We start from the raw sequence: 18,668 nt of genomic DNA, 5'->3' as shown, positions 1-18,668 counted from the left end.
CTAGGAACTTCTATGAAAAGCTTAAACTTGGACAGTGCAATCCACCTCCTGATGGAGGGAGCAAATAGAGGCACACTTCAGTAAAGTCATATAGTTGTCTCCATATATAAGAAGTAAATAAATGATGAGGGAGAAGTCACTGAATCCTTCTTCCTCCTAATCTGTGCCCAAAAGACCCCAAAGGGGATGCAAAAAGCTCTCCAAATAGAATGGACAGATAAGAGAAGCAAAATTTTTTGTACTGGTTTGTATCCCAATCTTAAGCTAGACACTGTTAGCATGTAGTTATAAATCCACACAAGACCTCTAGAAAGTAGGTTAGCACCTTCAACATCTCAGAACAAGGCACAGACAAGTTACATGAAAACACTTCCATTGGCCTAATCCCCTGTGTTCTATAAATACATAACTGTAGGCTTGCCAAAGTGAATGTGAAGACGGTCAAACTGATAACATACAAGATAATGAGTCAACTGATGTGCAGATTCATTCATTTGAAAAACAAATAAACATTAACAGTAATTACATCTGCTCCATGATTAATGGCAGCTGTCCAATGAATTGTTCTTGATATGAACAGTATGTAAGGGTATATTTGCTCTCAGAGCACAGATTTTTCCAGTACACAAATGTGAAAAAGATTTCTTGAAACCAATGAGTGCAGAACTGCGACTGAAAGCTCCACTCACACTGCTGCTATTCTACTGCTCCAAAAACAACTGGATTCTCAATCTATGCACATCACACAGCCTTTGAAATCCAGCATCTATCATGTTAACTGATTCTCACAAGATAAAAACAAAAGCTGAAGTTTAACATCTGCTTTTCTTGGCAAACCAATCTGAAAGTTCATGCATTTGGAAGGGTTTTGATCATCATAAATAATCCACCACCAGATGAATTAAAGGTGCTGCCTTGTTTTCTGGACAAATCATCTTAGGGTCTCTAACTTTTCTTCGTTTCAAAGAACTCAAAGGAGGAATTAGAGAAATTAAGAGGTTTGTGTGCAGATGCAAGGTTGTGATCTTGTTTGGACCATGGAGAAAAAATACAACAGCTGATATGTTTGGCCTAATGCAATGAAGGGACACAAGTTCTTTAGGAAGGACAGGCCGAGAAGATGAGAAGGTGGGAATTGACTTCTCTGTGACAGAAAGCTGGAATGCACAGAGCTTTTCCTGGGGATGGAGGATGAGCCAGCTGGGAGCCTATGGGTAAGGACTAAAGAGCAGACCAGCATAGGTGACACTGCAGTGGGGGTCTGCTATAAGCTGCCAAGCTGGACAGAACAAATAGATGAGGACTTCTACAGAGAGCTAGAAACAGACTTGTGTTTTCAGGGCCTGGTCCTCATAGAGGACTTCAGCCCCTCTGGTATCTGATGTACGATGAACACAGCACAGCGTAAGCAACCTCAGGGCTTCCTAGAGAGCACTGATGACAACTTCCTGACAAAAGCAATTGAGGAAACAACAACAGGTGCTCTGCTGGACCTCATACTCACAGACAAAGAATGACTGACTGAGGATGTGAAGGTAAAAGGCAGTCTTGGCTGCAGTGACCATAGATGATGGAGTTCAAGATGCTGAGAAGAGCAGGGCAAAAACCAAAATGACAACCCTAGACTTCATGAGAGCAGATTTTGGCCACTGACTGGATCTGCTTGTTAGAGTCACGTGGGATAAGGCCCTGGAGGGACTGGGGTCCAAGAGAGCTCAAGTGCAGTCCATACCAACAAGCCAGAAGTCAGCCAAATGAAGAAGGAGCTCCTTCTTGAAACACAGAGTACACAGAAGGTGGAAGAAGGGACACATAACCTGTAAGGAAAAGAGGGACACAGTCCAAGCATGCAGAGATGCAGTCAGGGAAGCCAAAGCCCTGGAGACTAATCTTCATCTCAGTCTATGCTAGTAAAACCCATGGTTAGGAATAACACAGGCTCAAGTTTTCTTTCCCTAGTATGCCCAGAAGCCTTCTTGGACTCTGTTCCATGTAAAGTGTTAGTGTACAGAACATAGTTATCAAAATTGTTCAAAGTTTCAATCAGCTACTTCCAATCCAAGTAAATTCATGTTTATAATATTTAATTGCTGATTTGCAATAACAATCTTAAAAACTAAATTTACATCAAAAATTCATTGTTTAGACAAGACCATCTACAACAATAAAATCTATGAACGTTATGCCCACAAATCTATGCAAACAAGAATTAATCAGGTCCACACTGATGGAAATAAAGATTCTGTATAGCTTCATGAAGACGCCCCGATCATTTGGAGCATCAAGAAATAGAGGGAAGACTGGCAGGAATCTCAAATGATTATCTGTCCAACTTTCAGGCCCAGGCAAAATCTTACATACACGATGGCAGATCCACTATTTCTAAGTGCTGAACATTAATGCATCCTTAACGTTAGAAAGTAGTTTCCATTATTTGACTGTGTCAGCGAATTAACGGAGAAAAGCATACCTTTCAGGAATCAGCTATCAATACCTTCCACTTTCCAATACTGAGTATTTCTGTAGAAATCTCTTGAAGACCACAGCCAATTTCCAATTGGCCTTTCCAATTTCCTCTCTGCATGCTCTTGCTTCAGTATGTTTCTTCTTACTTTCCATTCAGTAAAGAATTAATTTGTCCACTCTAATGTGTTATTAGACTTTTTATGCATTCCATATTAGGTTGCTTTCCATTTCTGGAGTTCTTGTTTCTTTCTAGAGCTACTAGCTTTCTATAATTCCTTTTTCTACTTAGGGCTCATTTTCATCTGATCTCTCTCTCAGAATTCTGTATTTAAGTGAATCTTGAGCTTTACCCAATTAAGAGACTAGACATTTCTATAAAAAACACAGACATGACAAGAAAAAACAGACCATGTCCTTACCTGCATGACTTATAAACACTGTATGTCAAACCCATATATGGCAATTACTAATCACAACCACAGATTATTGAATAAAACATTTCTGAATTAACTACTGGTTCATTATGAACTTCTCAATTATTCTGGACAGACGGAACACATAGTGCAAGAATTCCAATCCTAAAGAGGCAGAAAGTCAAAAAACATTTGATCCTCTCATAAGTAAACCTCACAATCTTCCCAAATACTTTAAGTTCCTTGGCAACTGCCAAAAGTCAAAAAGATACAGAAACATAAAAGCTTCCCTAGTCATAAATTCTGATACACTTACAGAAAGTAAGTGTACAAAGCTCTGGACAAGCTCTTTCTTTCAGCTGATCAGCTAAAAAACCTAGATCTTAAAACAAAACAAGCCAGAAACGTTTCATCATTCTAGAAGGTTAGTACAAGACTTCTGCATTTTCTTGTGGATTAAAAACTTGATTCCCTTCCCCTAGCCCATTCCCCCTGCCATTTTGGATTACAGAGCAAAGTAGACACTGCACTCATAAAGGAAATACTAAACATAGAAAAGATTTTCTTTGTCTTATTCAAGTCAGTGCATTTACTTAGGATGCAGAACTGCTTCTTGAAGAATATAATCAGTTCCCAAAGAGTTACAGAACAGCAGCATTCCTCCTAGATAATTCTTGAAAAGAATTATTCTATAAAACCTGTAAAGCATAGGATTATTTTATCCTCATGCACATTTCATATTCGTATTTAAACTGAGATACAGTAATCACACTAGGGACAAACAGCCATGTTTTCACATAATACAGAGGTCTGAAGTTAAACACAATACATTTGCATTCAGTGTAAAAAATAAAAAAAAATCACTCTAGTCATCTCAGCATTTTGAAAAGCAGGCCATGTTTGGACAGGCACTCCGTGCTGGACTCTTTTTGAATGATCTCTCTGTAAATTAACACTTGTCTTGCAACAGATGAAATGATTGCATAACTCTGAAACATAACTGAAATATACCTTCAAGATTCATTGCATTTGGCACTGCCACATAAGCTTTAATTCTGAATAATTCTTGTTAAAGAACTGGCAGCATATGAACACTGAAACAAAAAACTCAAGCAATGAACTTAGTAGCTTGTAATGTGGTTGAACAAATGAAATTACTGAATTCCATTTTCGTAAGATATTGGCTTTGTATTGCTGGAAAAATCTGAACTTTACTGAGTTTTTTATAGACTTGCTCTTTTTAGTATGGATTTTTGTTTTGGTTTTATATCAAGGAGGATGATATATACTCTGTTGTGTCATGGAAATGCAGTGCAAACAGTTTTGAACATTGCCAGATCACTGTCTCTTCAAGTAAGTCTTCCCAGAAACAGTGTTTTAACAAATAGTCCTGTAACATAATTTTCTACACTTTAATGAGTCCCAACTTACACTGATAAAAAGGAAACTGAAACCATGCATGCAGCAACCCCTGAAAGTCACAGTACTTTCAGTACTGTTTACAGGAGGTGCATGCTAACTACATGTTTAACTACCTGGCATTAGTGTTCTAGAGGTATAACAACGATCACCGCCTTGCCTCCGTTTTTTGCATATCTTTATCACCCTACAGTATTTCTTCTAAGCATTTTGTTATTTTAAACTAGCAACAGATAGTTCAGCATTTCAGTCATACACTAAATTAAATTAAGCATTAACTAAAGATTTTGAACTTCCTTGATTCAGAAGCTGTAAAGTCAAAGCCCAAGACAAATGTGAGAAACAAAACGGGTGAACTGTTATGGTACAACTGACATTTCTGGAAGAATATCATACTCTGACGGCACTGGTCTCTCCTGGTGCTGTACCAATTGCAGTAAGTCATTTCTAGTAGCTGCTCCAAAACTCATGAAAAATCAGATTCAAGCCCTGAGAATATCTCCTATCTCACAGGTATGGAAAACTCCCTACACCTACACATAAAATCATGTTAGCAATACCGGATATTAAAAACTAGATCATCCTTTGGGCTCTTTGATATCCAGCCCATCATTATTATTATTTTGCATTTTTTTTTTCCCTCAGGTCACTAAAAAGGAGGCAATAACTTTATACACTATAGCCAGTCCACGTCCCATGATGAGGGTTATAATCATTTTGGACTAAGAATGCATTTAATTCTCACTGTTGGCATAACCCTCTCTTCCTAACTCCTGAGCTGTGACACAGTGAGGCTGCACTGGTAATTTGATGATGGCACTCTCCCCCACCCCACGCAGATGCAGGAGCTCACAGGTCTAAGCACTTGCATGTATCAGGTGCGTGGACTGCTTGTCAGAGCAGGAGATCATCCCACACCCTGCACCAACCTCCACTGTAACCAATCCAAATCCAAACTCAATTGCCTGAAACCATTTACAGGTAAAGTTGACATTAAGAGCTCTAGCGGGACTTCACTCATTTCCCCATCCTCGACTTCCTGAAAGGTCATGGTTTTAAAAGGAAATAATATGCTGGAAAAGATATCATTAAAACCCAAATCAAAACAACCACACACACCCCACCACACAGCTTACAGTGGGAACACATACCTAGAAAGCTTGCCAACTAAGGCAGACCAACAGAGCTGACCGTGTACAATGTGGCTTTGTTGGAGGGTTGCTCATGAAAAACAGGCAATAAAAATGAGTAACTTATTACCACGATAGCTCAAAAAATCAAACACAATGAACTGACTGCCATAAACCAAGGGAATGATATAAGGGGAATGAAGAAATTTCTGATAAGTGAGCTATTCTCCAGAAGACGAGAGGGTAAAGCTTAACACAACTTATGCAGCAAACTGACAGGAAGCTGTTGGTGCAGCAGGAAAAGCAAATGAAGTAATAAATAAATACACGGGTAAGGAGAAAGTCTCAAAATATACACAATGCTGTTGGTGTTTGGAGTTCAGTTTTGCCCAGTCATTTTGGGCAAGTCACGCAGATCTCTCTGTAAATACATTCAGATAAAGATATTTGCTCCTAAGCACTTTAATCTCTAAAGATGAAACATTATATGAAATGTAAACGTTACTATTTACAGCTTACTGCCTTCTAATGACAGCTGAAATGTGCATTTTACATTTATCATCTGACAGAATCAAATCAGAATCAGTCTTCGTATATGTTTTGACAACGTGTGAACGTTAAGCACAACTCGTTGTGTCATCTGGCTGTCAAGTATGACCAAAAAAAAAATTCAACAAAACCCCTACAGTAAAAACCCAAGAAACAAACTCCAGTGAAAAAAACCAAAAAACAGCCCTCAAAAACTTACTTGAAGTAGTGTTCCATGAATACTGTTCTGTCGTATGCAAAGACTGGTAGAGTTTGGAAGCCCCTCCAGCAAGGACAGCACTGTCTGTGGTACTTCATTTACCATAACAAACGGAACAAGGGCCTGACCCGACATCTCACGGCAACGGTACACAGGAGAGTGCCCACATCTAGAATAAAGAGAAATACCTAATTTTTGTCATCCAGCTGCAATCCACTGTGGTGGCTAAAACAAAACAAAGGGTAATGCAATGAAAATTGAAACATATTTCTCACATATTCAATACATGGTCTTTTTTCTCAGTAGTGAAAGAATATTTTCCTAGAAACATAAGTCATACTAAAACTATGCTGGAGGCTTTTTGTCCTTCACAAGTTCCGGTGTTTACATAAAGGAAAAAAATTATAAGAAGGAAAAGATGCAATTATGCCATGAAGCAGGTAAGTATATTGCCCTGTACCATCTTTTTTAATGCTTATGTTACTTATTAATCATATTCAAATGTATTATGAGTTCAACCTAAAACAGTTAAGCTCTATGTTGATAATCAGATGTTTTCATAAGAACACAACATGGTGTCTACTGAATCTCCCACTTGTTTTTAGAACATATTTAAAGGCAGGAAGTAACAGACATTTCCATTATTTATAATTAGTATCTAAAAGATAAATACTTTTTTATTTAAAACTAACTGCTAAGATTCAAGACTGCATATAAAGCACAGACCAAAAAGAATCTTTTATCTTTCAGTGTTATTAAGGATAGGAACTGCTTGTAGATTTATGAATATACATAGAATGAGCTATTCAGCTACATTAACACATTAATCAGCTGTATACTACTTCAGTAGCATGTATACTGAATTGAAGTGAATAAGAGTCCTTAATCAGCTAAACAGGTTAGGCTAAGTCTTTCAAAGCCAGTAATTCTTGCATTGTCAGTTGTGGTAAGACAGGTACAATTCAGCCACCCAGAAAACTAAGAAAGTTACTATAGGATTTAGACCAAAGGTCAAATGTCTCAAAAATGCAGTATCTGGCTGAAGTTATGCTCTGATACTCCCCAGCTGATTGTGATGACTCAAGAGATGGCCTTCCCTACTCCAATCCTCTCATCGTTTTCCTGAATTGCTTCTCATGTATTTTTGACTAACAAAATCACATGAAGTTGAGATTATCTCCTGCCAAAATGATTTTGACCTCTCCCCAAAAAAACACTGCAGGGTTGTGCCTACATATTTAAAAATTAAATGAAGTTAAAAGTTATTTTAAGTTTTCAAATATCTCTAGCAAATTTAAATCAATACTCAAAGTACTGGTTTACTTTAGTTCACATCAAAGAAATACAGAAAACAGTTTCCATCTTGAACCAGCAACCAAATTAACAGAGTTCTGAATACTAAGAAACTAAATAGTCTTAACTGAAATAGCAATGTTATGCCTGAAAAACACAGATCTCGTTTAAAGGAACTAGAGAGCTATGCTACCCCGAACAATAGGTTTTTGTGGGAATTTTTAATTCTTTCAGTATGGCTGCATGTTCTATCATGATTTTTACAAAGACCATCTTTGCATTTCCTTTTCAAAGACTGGCTATCCTTCACAACAGAATGCTAAATCAGAGCAGTCACAACTGGAGGCTCTTCCATATAGAAAAGCTTCAATTCTGCATTGACAAGGCGCAAGAAGAAATTCAGCTCAGCTCTTCCAAAAAACCCTCTATTTTTTTTAAAACAAAAACATTTTAATTCTACTGTAAAGTAAACTTAAACCAGTGAAGTGATTTGTCTGCAACCATTCCTTTACTTCTGCTAAACAATGTTTTCTTCACCAAGAGATTGGCACACGTAGACGTTCTTTCCAAACACAAGCAACACTGACTAACAAATGTCTAGTTTTTAATTAGCTATAACTGTATACTTAAGAATGTTCTTTGTTTATGATCTTATAAAAATCCCAAGGAATCTGACATGTCTTCACAGGAGAAGTGGAAAACAGGTAAAATGCCAGGGTTTCCTGTAACTTGTGCAAGGGTACTTTCCAACACTACTTGCTTCAGACTGGGTTTTCTCCTAAAGCACGATGCAATGAATTAGAATGGAATTCTGTGGGGGTTTTCCTATTAATAAAAGCTGTTATATATATATAAAAATATATACATATTATATATATAAAAATATAGTATTAATAAGTATGTTTAAATAGCCTCACTTTAACTTTGTCGTATTGTAAAAACTGACATCAAAGACTTATAACACATGCATATACATACATGGAGACACAGTATTTTATGTGCCAAATTTTGTTCCACTCTATTATTTTATCAAATTTATTATGGAAATAGAAGTGACTGCTCTATATTTAGAAAGAAGAAAATAGTTTCATATTACTGGCAAAATTTTCTCAGCTGCCTGAAGTCCTCCTGCTGAGCAACCACACTGGTGCCTTGTCATGGAGAACTCTCCCAGGACGCAGCCGGCCCAGTTCTACAACTTTCTGTGCCTGAGGAAAATGCAATCTCACAGCTACTACGTGCCCAAAGAACAACCCGACCACCAACCTGCCACTGTTCTATGCACCTGCTATACATTAATGCAAACTTCTCACACTACAGACTGCCACGCAGGGTGCAGTGCAGTCACAGGAACTGACATCCTGGTGGAAACCCTGAGAAGAGCACTCCTATGAAGTCACTACTAAGGAACAAAAGCATCACAAAATAAGAACAATTATGTATTTGCTATATAGGAACAAGTAGGGGAGCACATGGAAAGTATTTCACCTTGGCAAATAGCTTCCCAAATCTGAGAGGGGTTAACATTCCTACCGTTTCTTCTCATTTATTTAAAGTAATTTTTTTTTAGTCTTCTAATACTCAAAGAAAATTGGTTGTTCCCCACTTCCTGCAAGAAACAGTACTCATAATATTTCAAAAACACTTCTCATTTCACTTGCAACATGTCATGCCAAGTCACCACCAGAGACCTATTCCTGAACTTCTGCATACCCTGAAGGCACTTAGGTATACAGCTCTCATGTTTTGAAAGCCCTTGACTTCATTCCTGAATCACGCAACAAGTTTGCCAGAAGAATGTCAAAACATACACTAGTTTTTCCATTCTCTAACAGCACCCTAGAACAGGCAGTTTTGATTTTTACTGGATCCCACTTAGATATAACCTCTTACCTGTAACTAAAACTAAACAGGATCAATCCTCAAAAAGGGATAGAAAGAGTGAATGCAAATGAAACAACTGAGCAACAGAAAATAACAATCTAACCCATTTTTTTGTTTATTGTTGTACCAAGCTTCAAGATCAACTATACACTCTTAACACTGTCTGCAACCTGTATTCTTAAATACTTATTTTATCTAGGATTTAGCAATCTCACAAAGTTGTATCAAGAAATATTATTACACAATTATGGCAATCACAGTAACTCAGTTTGTACCTGCAGCAAAAAGCAGCAGCTTAAGAAAAGAAGTATTTTGAGGCTATTAAACTATTCAGGTTACTCTTCCTGCCATCCCTGAGATTAATTTCATTTATGTGATGGCAGTTCATTGTCCTTCACAAGTCAGGACATTGGCAAAAAAGAACAGGACCTCCAACCTCGGCCACTTCACCATCCAGACTCTGAGCTTCACTTGCCAACAACATGACTAAAATCTGTCACAGGCTCATCCCCTCTGTGAAAAGTATGACCAACGGAGTCTTGCACCCATTGGGAATGCACTGCTGTGTGTGCAAACCTGCATTTAAAACTGTTCCATTTCCTTTGATTTGAAAAGTACCTGGGGAAGAGGGGGAAGTGTTTTCATTATGCAACACAACCTTTACAGGCAGGTCATGGATAATTCCTAGATTTTGAAGTCTACTTATGTAAAATGTTGTCATATGTAAAAACATACATTGTGCCAACCAAACTTTATTACATTTCAAGGCAGCAACAAGCATGAAACCTGCAAAATCCTCATGTGATATACTTCTATTAAATCCTGAGGGCTATTAACAATTGTTGTAGTAGTTCACCTTGAACTCGGTACTGTTTATTTAGGTGCATGCGGTATTAGACGTAAACATGTTTACTTGAAACGGTCCATGATCAAGAACAAAAAGTCAATAAATCTGAGGTTTCACTTCATGTAACTGTAGATTCAATGCTTTTCCACTGTTCCATTCCAGCTTCAATATTTAGATCCATAATTTATGACCAACTCTCATAAGGCACAAAGATTCCATACTCCTCTGCACACATCAAAGTATCTAATTTATTACTCTGGCTACAAACAACAGAACACTAGCTGTAAATGAAAATATCTTAAGCTTCTTTTTGAAAAAGAAAAGAAAAAATCAACAAACCCGCAGGTGTTTCCTATGTGCTTATTTTCCTCCCTTTCTTATTACTTACCCTCAACAGACTTTATTCTGTTGATTTAATAAATTAACCTAAATTTACAAAGCAAATAAGGATTACCTTTTATATGAAGTTCACAGAAACAAATGAGTAGAATTAATTTGAAGAATCACATCTGTAGCTGAAAATATGTACATTTTATTAAATAATACCCTTAGTTGTTAAAAGTACTAATAAGGAGAGGAATAGCTATTTCCAGGTTTTACTGGATGTTGTCACAGTGATCTATGCATTACTAATTATGTCATTGCTTATTACAGTGAACATTGTGAAAAAGGGGCCTCTGAGCTTGTACGTCAAACCAAGTACCCCATCACCATCACAAACAGTTTGAGAGAAGAGGGTAGCATGAGGCAGGAAAGGCACACTTGCAATTCAAACAAACCAACTCTGCCTGCAGGTTAAAGCATTTTAACAGCCCCTATTTTTAAAAGATAACACCAATTAAAAAAATATAAATAAATAAAATTCAAATAGATGGCACTCTTTAAATCCTGGAGCTAGTTATGCCATAAGGTCCTAACAAATGCACTGTAAGAAAAAAACTGCAGTAAGGCTTCTACCTGATTCTATATAGGCATGGTAAGTAGTATGAGAAAGAGATTTTCTCTTTCCTCCACCATGCAGCTATACAGTTCAAGTCATGTTATCAGTTCCAAAGCAAGAATTAAAAACATGACATTACATTAGGGGAAAACATGGATAGTGGTCTCAGGTCACAGCAAAAAGTATTTAGCAAAAGATTCAGTTCCCATTACAAAGGGTTTGGTTAATAAGATTCAAGGGCATTGTATGCATGCATCACGATTATAGACTAGTTTATTTTTTTCCCTTCAAATTATCTCCTAAAGGAATACATTTAGCAACTTTCAAATGCAGTGTAACAGATTTCCAAGAGAAGTGACGTCCAAAAATAGAATTAAAAAAAATATTCGAGCTTCCACACAACACAACTTGGACTTCCACATTGGGCACAAATCAGCAGGACAGTGCCTATTCATTACTGTGAGAGTGAGGTTTCCTGGAATATGAACAATAATTGCTATGCATGTACATAAAGCTTCTTTTGTTCATTTATTGACTTGCTTGGTTTCTGTTTTTCTTTTAAGGAAACACAATTATTTTTTATTTAGATATCTGTGTTCCTTAGCAAATAAAGTATCCACAGCATTTAACTTAAAAAATTTATTTCTCCATGAAAATCTGTATTTAATTGGCCTGAAGACATTTTTTTTCATTCTTTAATTTGAGATTAAGAATAAAAAAAAACCAGAATAATCTGAGTTTTGATATAGCTTCTCAATATTTACCTGATGAGTAAAAAAGCATTACAGAATTATCAGTTTGCTGGAGGTTTTAGATCTACAATCAACACACGAATGTAGCTCAGAAAATGTTTGAACAAAACAAATGAAATTTAATTTCAGGTTATTTATGCAGTTCTAAATTTCTAAATTCTTATCTATTTCCTTTAAAGTGAAGTTAATAGTTGCCCAAACTTCTGGTCTCTTTATACACTGTGTTAAGTATTTTATTCTTCCAACTTGGGCGATTAAGATAAAACCTTGTATTTTTGTAAAGGCACTGTTTTCCACACAAACACTTAATGAATCAGAGTAGCCATAAATACTGCAGAAAGTGCGTAGGCAAAGTACACAGGCTTTTATTTGTGAAAGCTGTCCATAAGCTATGCCAGGAGTTGTTTCTCCATGTGTTTCCAAGGGCTTTCTAGGAAGAAATTATAGACATTTCTCTCTTCTTCTCACCAAGATCTAGGTTATTGTAAAAAAGTGGCCAACTGTTACCAAGCTGAATCAATATCGGAAACCTGAAGTCTGATTCAGCAAGCCAAAACACCTAAGACCTCTAACATTTAAGCCTATGAAAACTCTTACTAATACTGTGTGTAAACTTCAGACCAACAGAAAGATGTTCTCTTCAAACAGAGATTTACTATAGAACCTGTTGACACAATTTAAATGCCATCTCTTTTCTTGCATTTCCATCACAAAATCTCAAATAATATCTAAGGGTAGCTAATCCCTAGGTTTATTTAGCTATTTGCTGAAGTTACATGAGGTTAGAGCCTCCGTTTTGGTACACAGCATTCTAGAAAAAAACAGCTGCTCTTAACTCAAGATCATGTAAAGGAAAAAAATTTCATTCACAACCATATTTCTACTTTGTTAATTTGAGAATAGTTACTGTGATATTTCACAACTACAGAACAACAAAGAAAAACACACCACTTACTACCCAAACAGTTGGGAAAAAATCAAAACAAAGACTATCTTCTGCCTTAGCAACTGTATCATTATTTTGAACTCTATGAAAGGAAGCTGAATGCATAAATCACGTCTCAGCGCCTTGTGATGATTTTGAAAGCTTCAGATGATTGTAAACAAGACTGCAATACAAGCAATTTTAAAAACATATAAGACCCATGAAAACATCCAAAGGATCTGAGTTCTCAAAAACGCTTCCCATTCAGTCATCACCAAAAGTAACTAGCCCATTGCTAAAAAGCTTTCCCAATACTGACTCAAACTAAGATTGTTCTTTTTAAAAATTACTGGCTTTCTAAAATATCATTATACTTGGTTTCCCTTATCATCCTCTGGACAGTTAATGTATTATTTCTCTCTATTTTCATGATCCTTTCTGCAAATACTTCTGCAGAATAAGCTAAATGTTATTATTTGGATACTTATCTTGACCAGCAAAGTACTTACTGACTGGTTAATTTTAAGTATGTAAATGAATACTACAATTACTTCACCACCAATCATATGTTGACAGTTGAGCACCCCATCATATTTTTTACTGGATCATGTTTCAAATAAGAAGCAGTATATACCAAATTTTAACCCAGGATCCCAGCCTTTGGTACTCTTCAGGAGTCTGCAACACTGGAGAAAAATAGTTATTCTCAGTGTTCATGAATGCCTCTCTGCTAGACATCACCTTTTATTTCCTATTAATCTGGCAGCTCCCTACAGTTTGTGAATATTTCCTAAATTGCTTCAGACTATAATCTGCCATCAACTGATGAACACAGTGAGAACTCCAATAAGGAATCAATATTGAATACCTAAGGGTTGTGATATTTCCCAACAGCACCACTTGAACATGAAAAAAAAAATCTGCCCCCAGTTTCAGAGAAAATACAGGACTAAAGCAAAGACTGTGCAAGATGAACAAAGAGTTCTAGTTGCTCAGAGCAGCCTACTGCACATCAAGCCCTTTGCAGTCTTTTCTCTAGCACTAAACTTGAATTTAATCAAATCTGAAAAAAAATTACAAGCTGTTTACAAGTTGTTATTTAAAAATGCTAAAAAAGAAGAAAACAACTGAAACCCTCCTTATTAATAAATATTTACGGTGAACCATAAATATTTTTACAGATCAGTACCAATCACTGTGCAAACAGAATTGCACAGAGAATAGACTGGATGTAGAAATGGAGGACTTCCAAGACAGTCCCAACTCACAAGAGATATGCTCATTGGGGAAATGCATTCCTCTCCTTCCCTGCTTCTTCTGCAGCTATTGCAAAATTTCCACCATAGATGTCAAGCAAGAGATTTAATACAATAAAAATCTAAAAAACAATCTGTGTTTTAGGGGTGCACATTGCTCATTTTTCTAAATGCCTTTGACAACTCATGTGTTTTGGGAACCTTGCCCACAATCAAAAGGATATCTGTCTTCATCTTGCAATGACTGGTCAGCTCATAAGCTTCCCCAACAAGGACAGGGCATTCCAATGCATCAGAACCTGCTCCCAGTATCACAGGGATTCCAAATAATACACTATTGCAGACAATTATAATACTGAGCAGTTACAGTGATCAGATATTAGGAAGAGAAAAAGAAAGACAAAGGAAAAAACCAAAGACTGAGAGACCAAAGGTTGAGAAGATGTTAATGAAAGCATCGCCCTGGGTTCCCCTATCATGTACACAACTGTAATCAAGAGGAGCTATTTTAATACAAGGCTGCAACAAACACATGTAGTTCTTTTCATCTAATATGATAAAGGCATTCCCACTAAAGCTCTTTCCTTGTCTGAGCAATGTTAAGAGTCCCAGTCTTACAGAAATGACAGTTGAAAAGCGGCAAGTTTTCAAATTAATTCTCCTACTGCTGCCATGCCACACTAAAATACAGGAAAAAGAGGAGTAAGGCAGAGGAAGCACACTAAGCACAATCACTCAGCTACTTTGGCCTCTTACCAAAGGATACCAGTGTTTAGCCTACAGAAGTCAGATGGCTGCTTTCAAGTCTGATACAGGATGATATGCTAAATCCACATATGTAACTGTACATGTGTGAAACAAAACAAACACTAGGGAATTTGCATTTAAACAACTTATATAAACAGCAATTTTTACAAGGTATACATGAATGACTTCAATCAAGCTTTTCTCAAACAAATAAAAGATATCTTGTTATCAGAACTTCATCATTCCCCCATCTTTTGTGTTCTTCATCAAATTTATGGTTTTAAACTTATCTCAAAGTCTCACAGACATTTTTGATTTTACATTTGAATTTTGTTTCTTTATTACTCCATCTTCTCCTAGATCCATTCCTATGAAGCCCATACAAACTTTGTCACAGGGCTACAACAGAACAGAAGCAGTCACCTGATAGAGTGGGCATAATTTAACATAACTGAACACAATACAGAGCAATCAAACTAAATGGTATAAGTCAACAAAGAGTAAGTAACTTTTGAAAAAGAGCAACCCACATGCAAGTAACATTACTGATCAGTGAAAATTTAAATTCACACCACCTTCTGGAATATTAATACTACTACACTTGGGTCTTTTTCCTTAAGATGTTTCCTTCAGAAGTGAGCTCTAAGAGATTTATGAAATAGTTAGACAACTGAAACTCAGAGAGCCTCAGAATCCATGGTCAGGTGCTCTGCTTGCCAGAAGCTAAAATAAACCTGGATCAATCTCAGTTACTTAACATACATTCTCCTAAAAGATAGATTCGATGATTTGCAGCACTAGTACACAAAGGTTAAAACAGTAAGATAATAATTGTATGTATGCATCTTTATGTAATCAGATTTGTTGTTCAAAAGCAAAAGATGTGAACTAAGGTAATAATACTTCCCCCTTATCTGTGCTGAAGTAAACTGAGCAATGAAGACTGAAATGAACATGCAAGGTGTTTATTAAGTGGAAAAAGAATGGGGAGAGGAAAAAAACAGACAAAGCTGCATCAGAATAACATTCTGCAGATTACTAGGAACACAAAGAAACAGAAATAAATAAGTCAATGGCAAAAGACAGCACAATAATGTAAATATATTAATATATCTGGTAATTGAAAATTGTATTTGACAGATACAGTATAATGCAACATCATTAGATTGCTTCATTACATGGGGAAGATTCTTAAATATTTTACTAAACAGAAGACTATTGAAAATCATTAGTCCTTTGTTCTAGGTTCAAGCAGAGTGCATCTGAAGGTCTATTTTTAAATTTCCAGCAAATATTTTTACAGATAGACTACAATGCACTTTGGTCAATAAAAAGTACAAAACAAAATTCATTATAAGAGATTAAAATTCAAGTTTGTAGTTATAAAATAGCTTTCTAAGCTTGTTGGTACCTGACAAAACAATCTCTGAATAGCATTTTGTACAGACCAACTTATGGAATCTGTATGATATACACTGAACTTCTTAGCCTTCAATGAGGGAATCTGATCTTTTATAACAAAACCCCATATTTTGCTTCTCAAGGTTAAGAAATGCTCAGAAAAATTCTTTTTGAATGTTAAGAAAAATTTTCTCTAACCTGCATATTAGTCTGACATCTGTTAAGATTTTTAAAAGTCCTTAGCATGCCTACCCACTGAGTAAAACCAAGAGTACTGCATTACAGATGTGGGCTAAAGACTCACATGGAATCATGGCTTCTAGGATTTTTCTTTTGTCTTTCCCCACAATTCTGAAAGAAATTGGGGCCAACAGTCTGCATCACTTCCTGCAGCAGGACAGACTCACAAATGTAATTCTCTGTGAAGTAGCATAAGTAATGCATCTAAGAAGAATCCACCAAATCCCTAGGGTAACAGATCTTCTAAAGAGTCTGCTCTAATCCCTTCAAAATTATCAAGAAAATAAAGTTTAGTGAAAGAACATTATCCTGGCTCCACAGGCCCCAAAGCGCTGTGCAAGGACACGATTCACAGAAACCCACTGGGATGCCACGCTTGTGCTCGTGGAGGGCTCCTGCACAGCCAGCGGGCATCACCTGTGCCACAGCACTGCCGTGGGCAAAGGATCACAGGGGGCACTTTGGACATCTCACACTGCTTCAGCCAAGCGATTTTTAAAAAATTTACCAAGCTGACTTTGTCAGAAGCCTATTAGGAGGTTTCACAGAGCCTGTTCTGACAAGCAAGCTACAGAAGTAGTAACTTCCAAGAGAAAATGTACCAATAAAAACTGTCATAACATCTTCAGTTGTTTCCTCTGCCTTTCTAAGACAGGGGATAGCTCGACCAATGTAAACCCACAAACCCTCTAGCAGATGCATCCAGCCCACTCAAATAACAGATTTATCATAGCTAGTAGGATAGCATTTGAACTGCCAGTTCGCTCACAGACAATATGGACTTTCCCCTCTCCTTCTCTTAATGCTCTGTTAGGAATGACTTACGGTAACAGGGCCTCTGACAATGCTCCATCCCACAGAAAATTTTTCCTCACCACAGACAGGTTTTTTTTCCTTGCATCCTAGTGTCTATCATGAACTAACGGTCACAGTGATTATTCTTGTATATTAATGATAAGCTCTCAAGTGCAAAACCAAAGCTCTATCGTTCATGGTGGTGGATAGAGGGGTGTAGAAGGGGGAAGAAGACAGCTGTAAAGGACTAGTGCTTCCCACTACCACCTGCCCTTATCGCTGTCTAGAAACAGCATCAGGGGTCTTCAGAATTCAGTGCCTCCATTTTACAGAAAATACAAGTTACAAAGTTCTGCCCAAGAAAACAGTGCCAATATCATAACTGTGTTGATTTCATGGAAAGATGTTCACATTTCTATTTAAATTTACCTTGGACAGTGAGTTTCTTCAATGACTTGCAACATAATATACCTAGAAGCAACACTGCTTTGAAATATGTCTCTTTGCCAAAATTTTAAAAGGGAAAACTTCATGAAGAATTAAGGTTTTTTTCAAGGGGAAGACAAGGCACATACACCTGAACAGTTTTTAAACCCTTATATTGTTTGACATTTTAAAGCTAATTTTTTTAAATCTTCTTAAAAGACTAAGAAGTCACACACTCTTAAGTAGAGACAGACTTCAACTAGGGGAAACTATCCAAGCCAATACAGCAATACCCATTTTACTCCTTCAGAGCATTCAGCCCAGAACATTTAACACTAAACAAACACTGTCAATGCCATGGTACAAGAGGACATAAGGTAACTGAATTCTAGATCATTCTGAAGAGATTACAAGTCTTTGAAACGCGGAGGGGGAGGCAAAAGGGAGGTTATGTTTTTGTTTCATACTTAAAACATTACCTCCCGATTACCTCCCTTGTTAATCAAAAACATGCTGTACATTCTTTCATCTTAGAAAGTAACCATTAAAACAGACCTATCTAGCTCTTTTAAAAAAATAATAAGTGAGGTAATAAGTTGTGAATCAAAGTGTTCCCTTCCACATAAAACATCTGCAAGAGGAAAGGGGGGAAAATAGCTTAGTAGAACTGCAGATAGGTAATCAAAAGCCCTAGTTCAACAGGGAGTAACAAGCATATGCACAGAGATTGAGATTTGTCCTTGTAGCATTTAATCCTGCTTATATTGTGCAATTCATCTCAGCACAGTCAGAGCAACCATAGCTCTACTCCCACTAGATGGAAAATTCCACTCGAGTTTAAGTGAAACTCTTCAAAAGCCCAATTTGAATTCTTTCTGCTCAGCCCAGTTTTGTTCATAGAACTGCTCATTCGCTTGCAAACACAGTATTCTGTTCATCTTCTCAGAGCACAAAATGAATGCCACTTCACTGTGGGTTGAGCCCAG

At 36.9% G+C, this 18,668-nt stretch overlaps 1 protein-coding gene across 3 annotated transcripts in view; it reads right to left on the bottom strand.

Annotated features, from left to right (window-relative positions):
* The window catches only part of THADA (THADA, armadillo repeat containing), a 168,588-nt gene that overhangs the window by 82,867 nt on the left and 67,053 nt on the right, over positions 1 to 18,668 (bottom strand). For all 3 annotated transcript variants that reach the window (XM_027681990.1, XM_027681988.1, XM_027681989.1), the window contains exon 29: positions 6,177 to 6,345. In XM_027681990.1, the coding sequence (XP_027537791.1) occupies positions 6,177 to 6,345 (169 nt within the window). The remainder of the gene's footprint in view (positions 1 to 6,176; positions 6,346 to 18,668) is intronic.

This window comes from Neopelma chrysocephalum, unplaced genomic scaffold, assembly GCF_003984885.1.
Source record: "Neopelma chrysocephalum unplaced genomic scaffold, ASM398488v2 Primary Assembly neopelma1_61b, whole genome shotgun sequence".
NCBI lineage: Eukaryota > Metazoa > Chordata > Aves > Passeriformes > Pipridae > Neopelma > Neopelma chrysocephalum.
The sequence above is the reverse complement of the archived record's forward strand: the minus strand, read 5'-3'. Positions and strand labels throughout refer to the sequence as shown.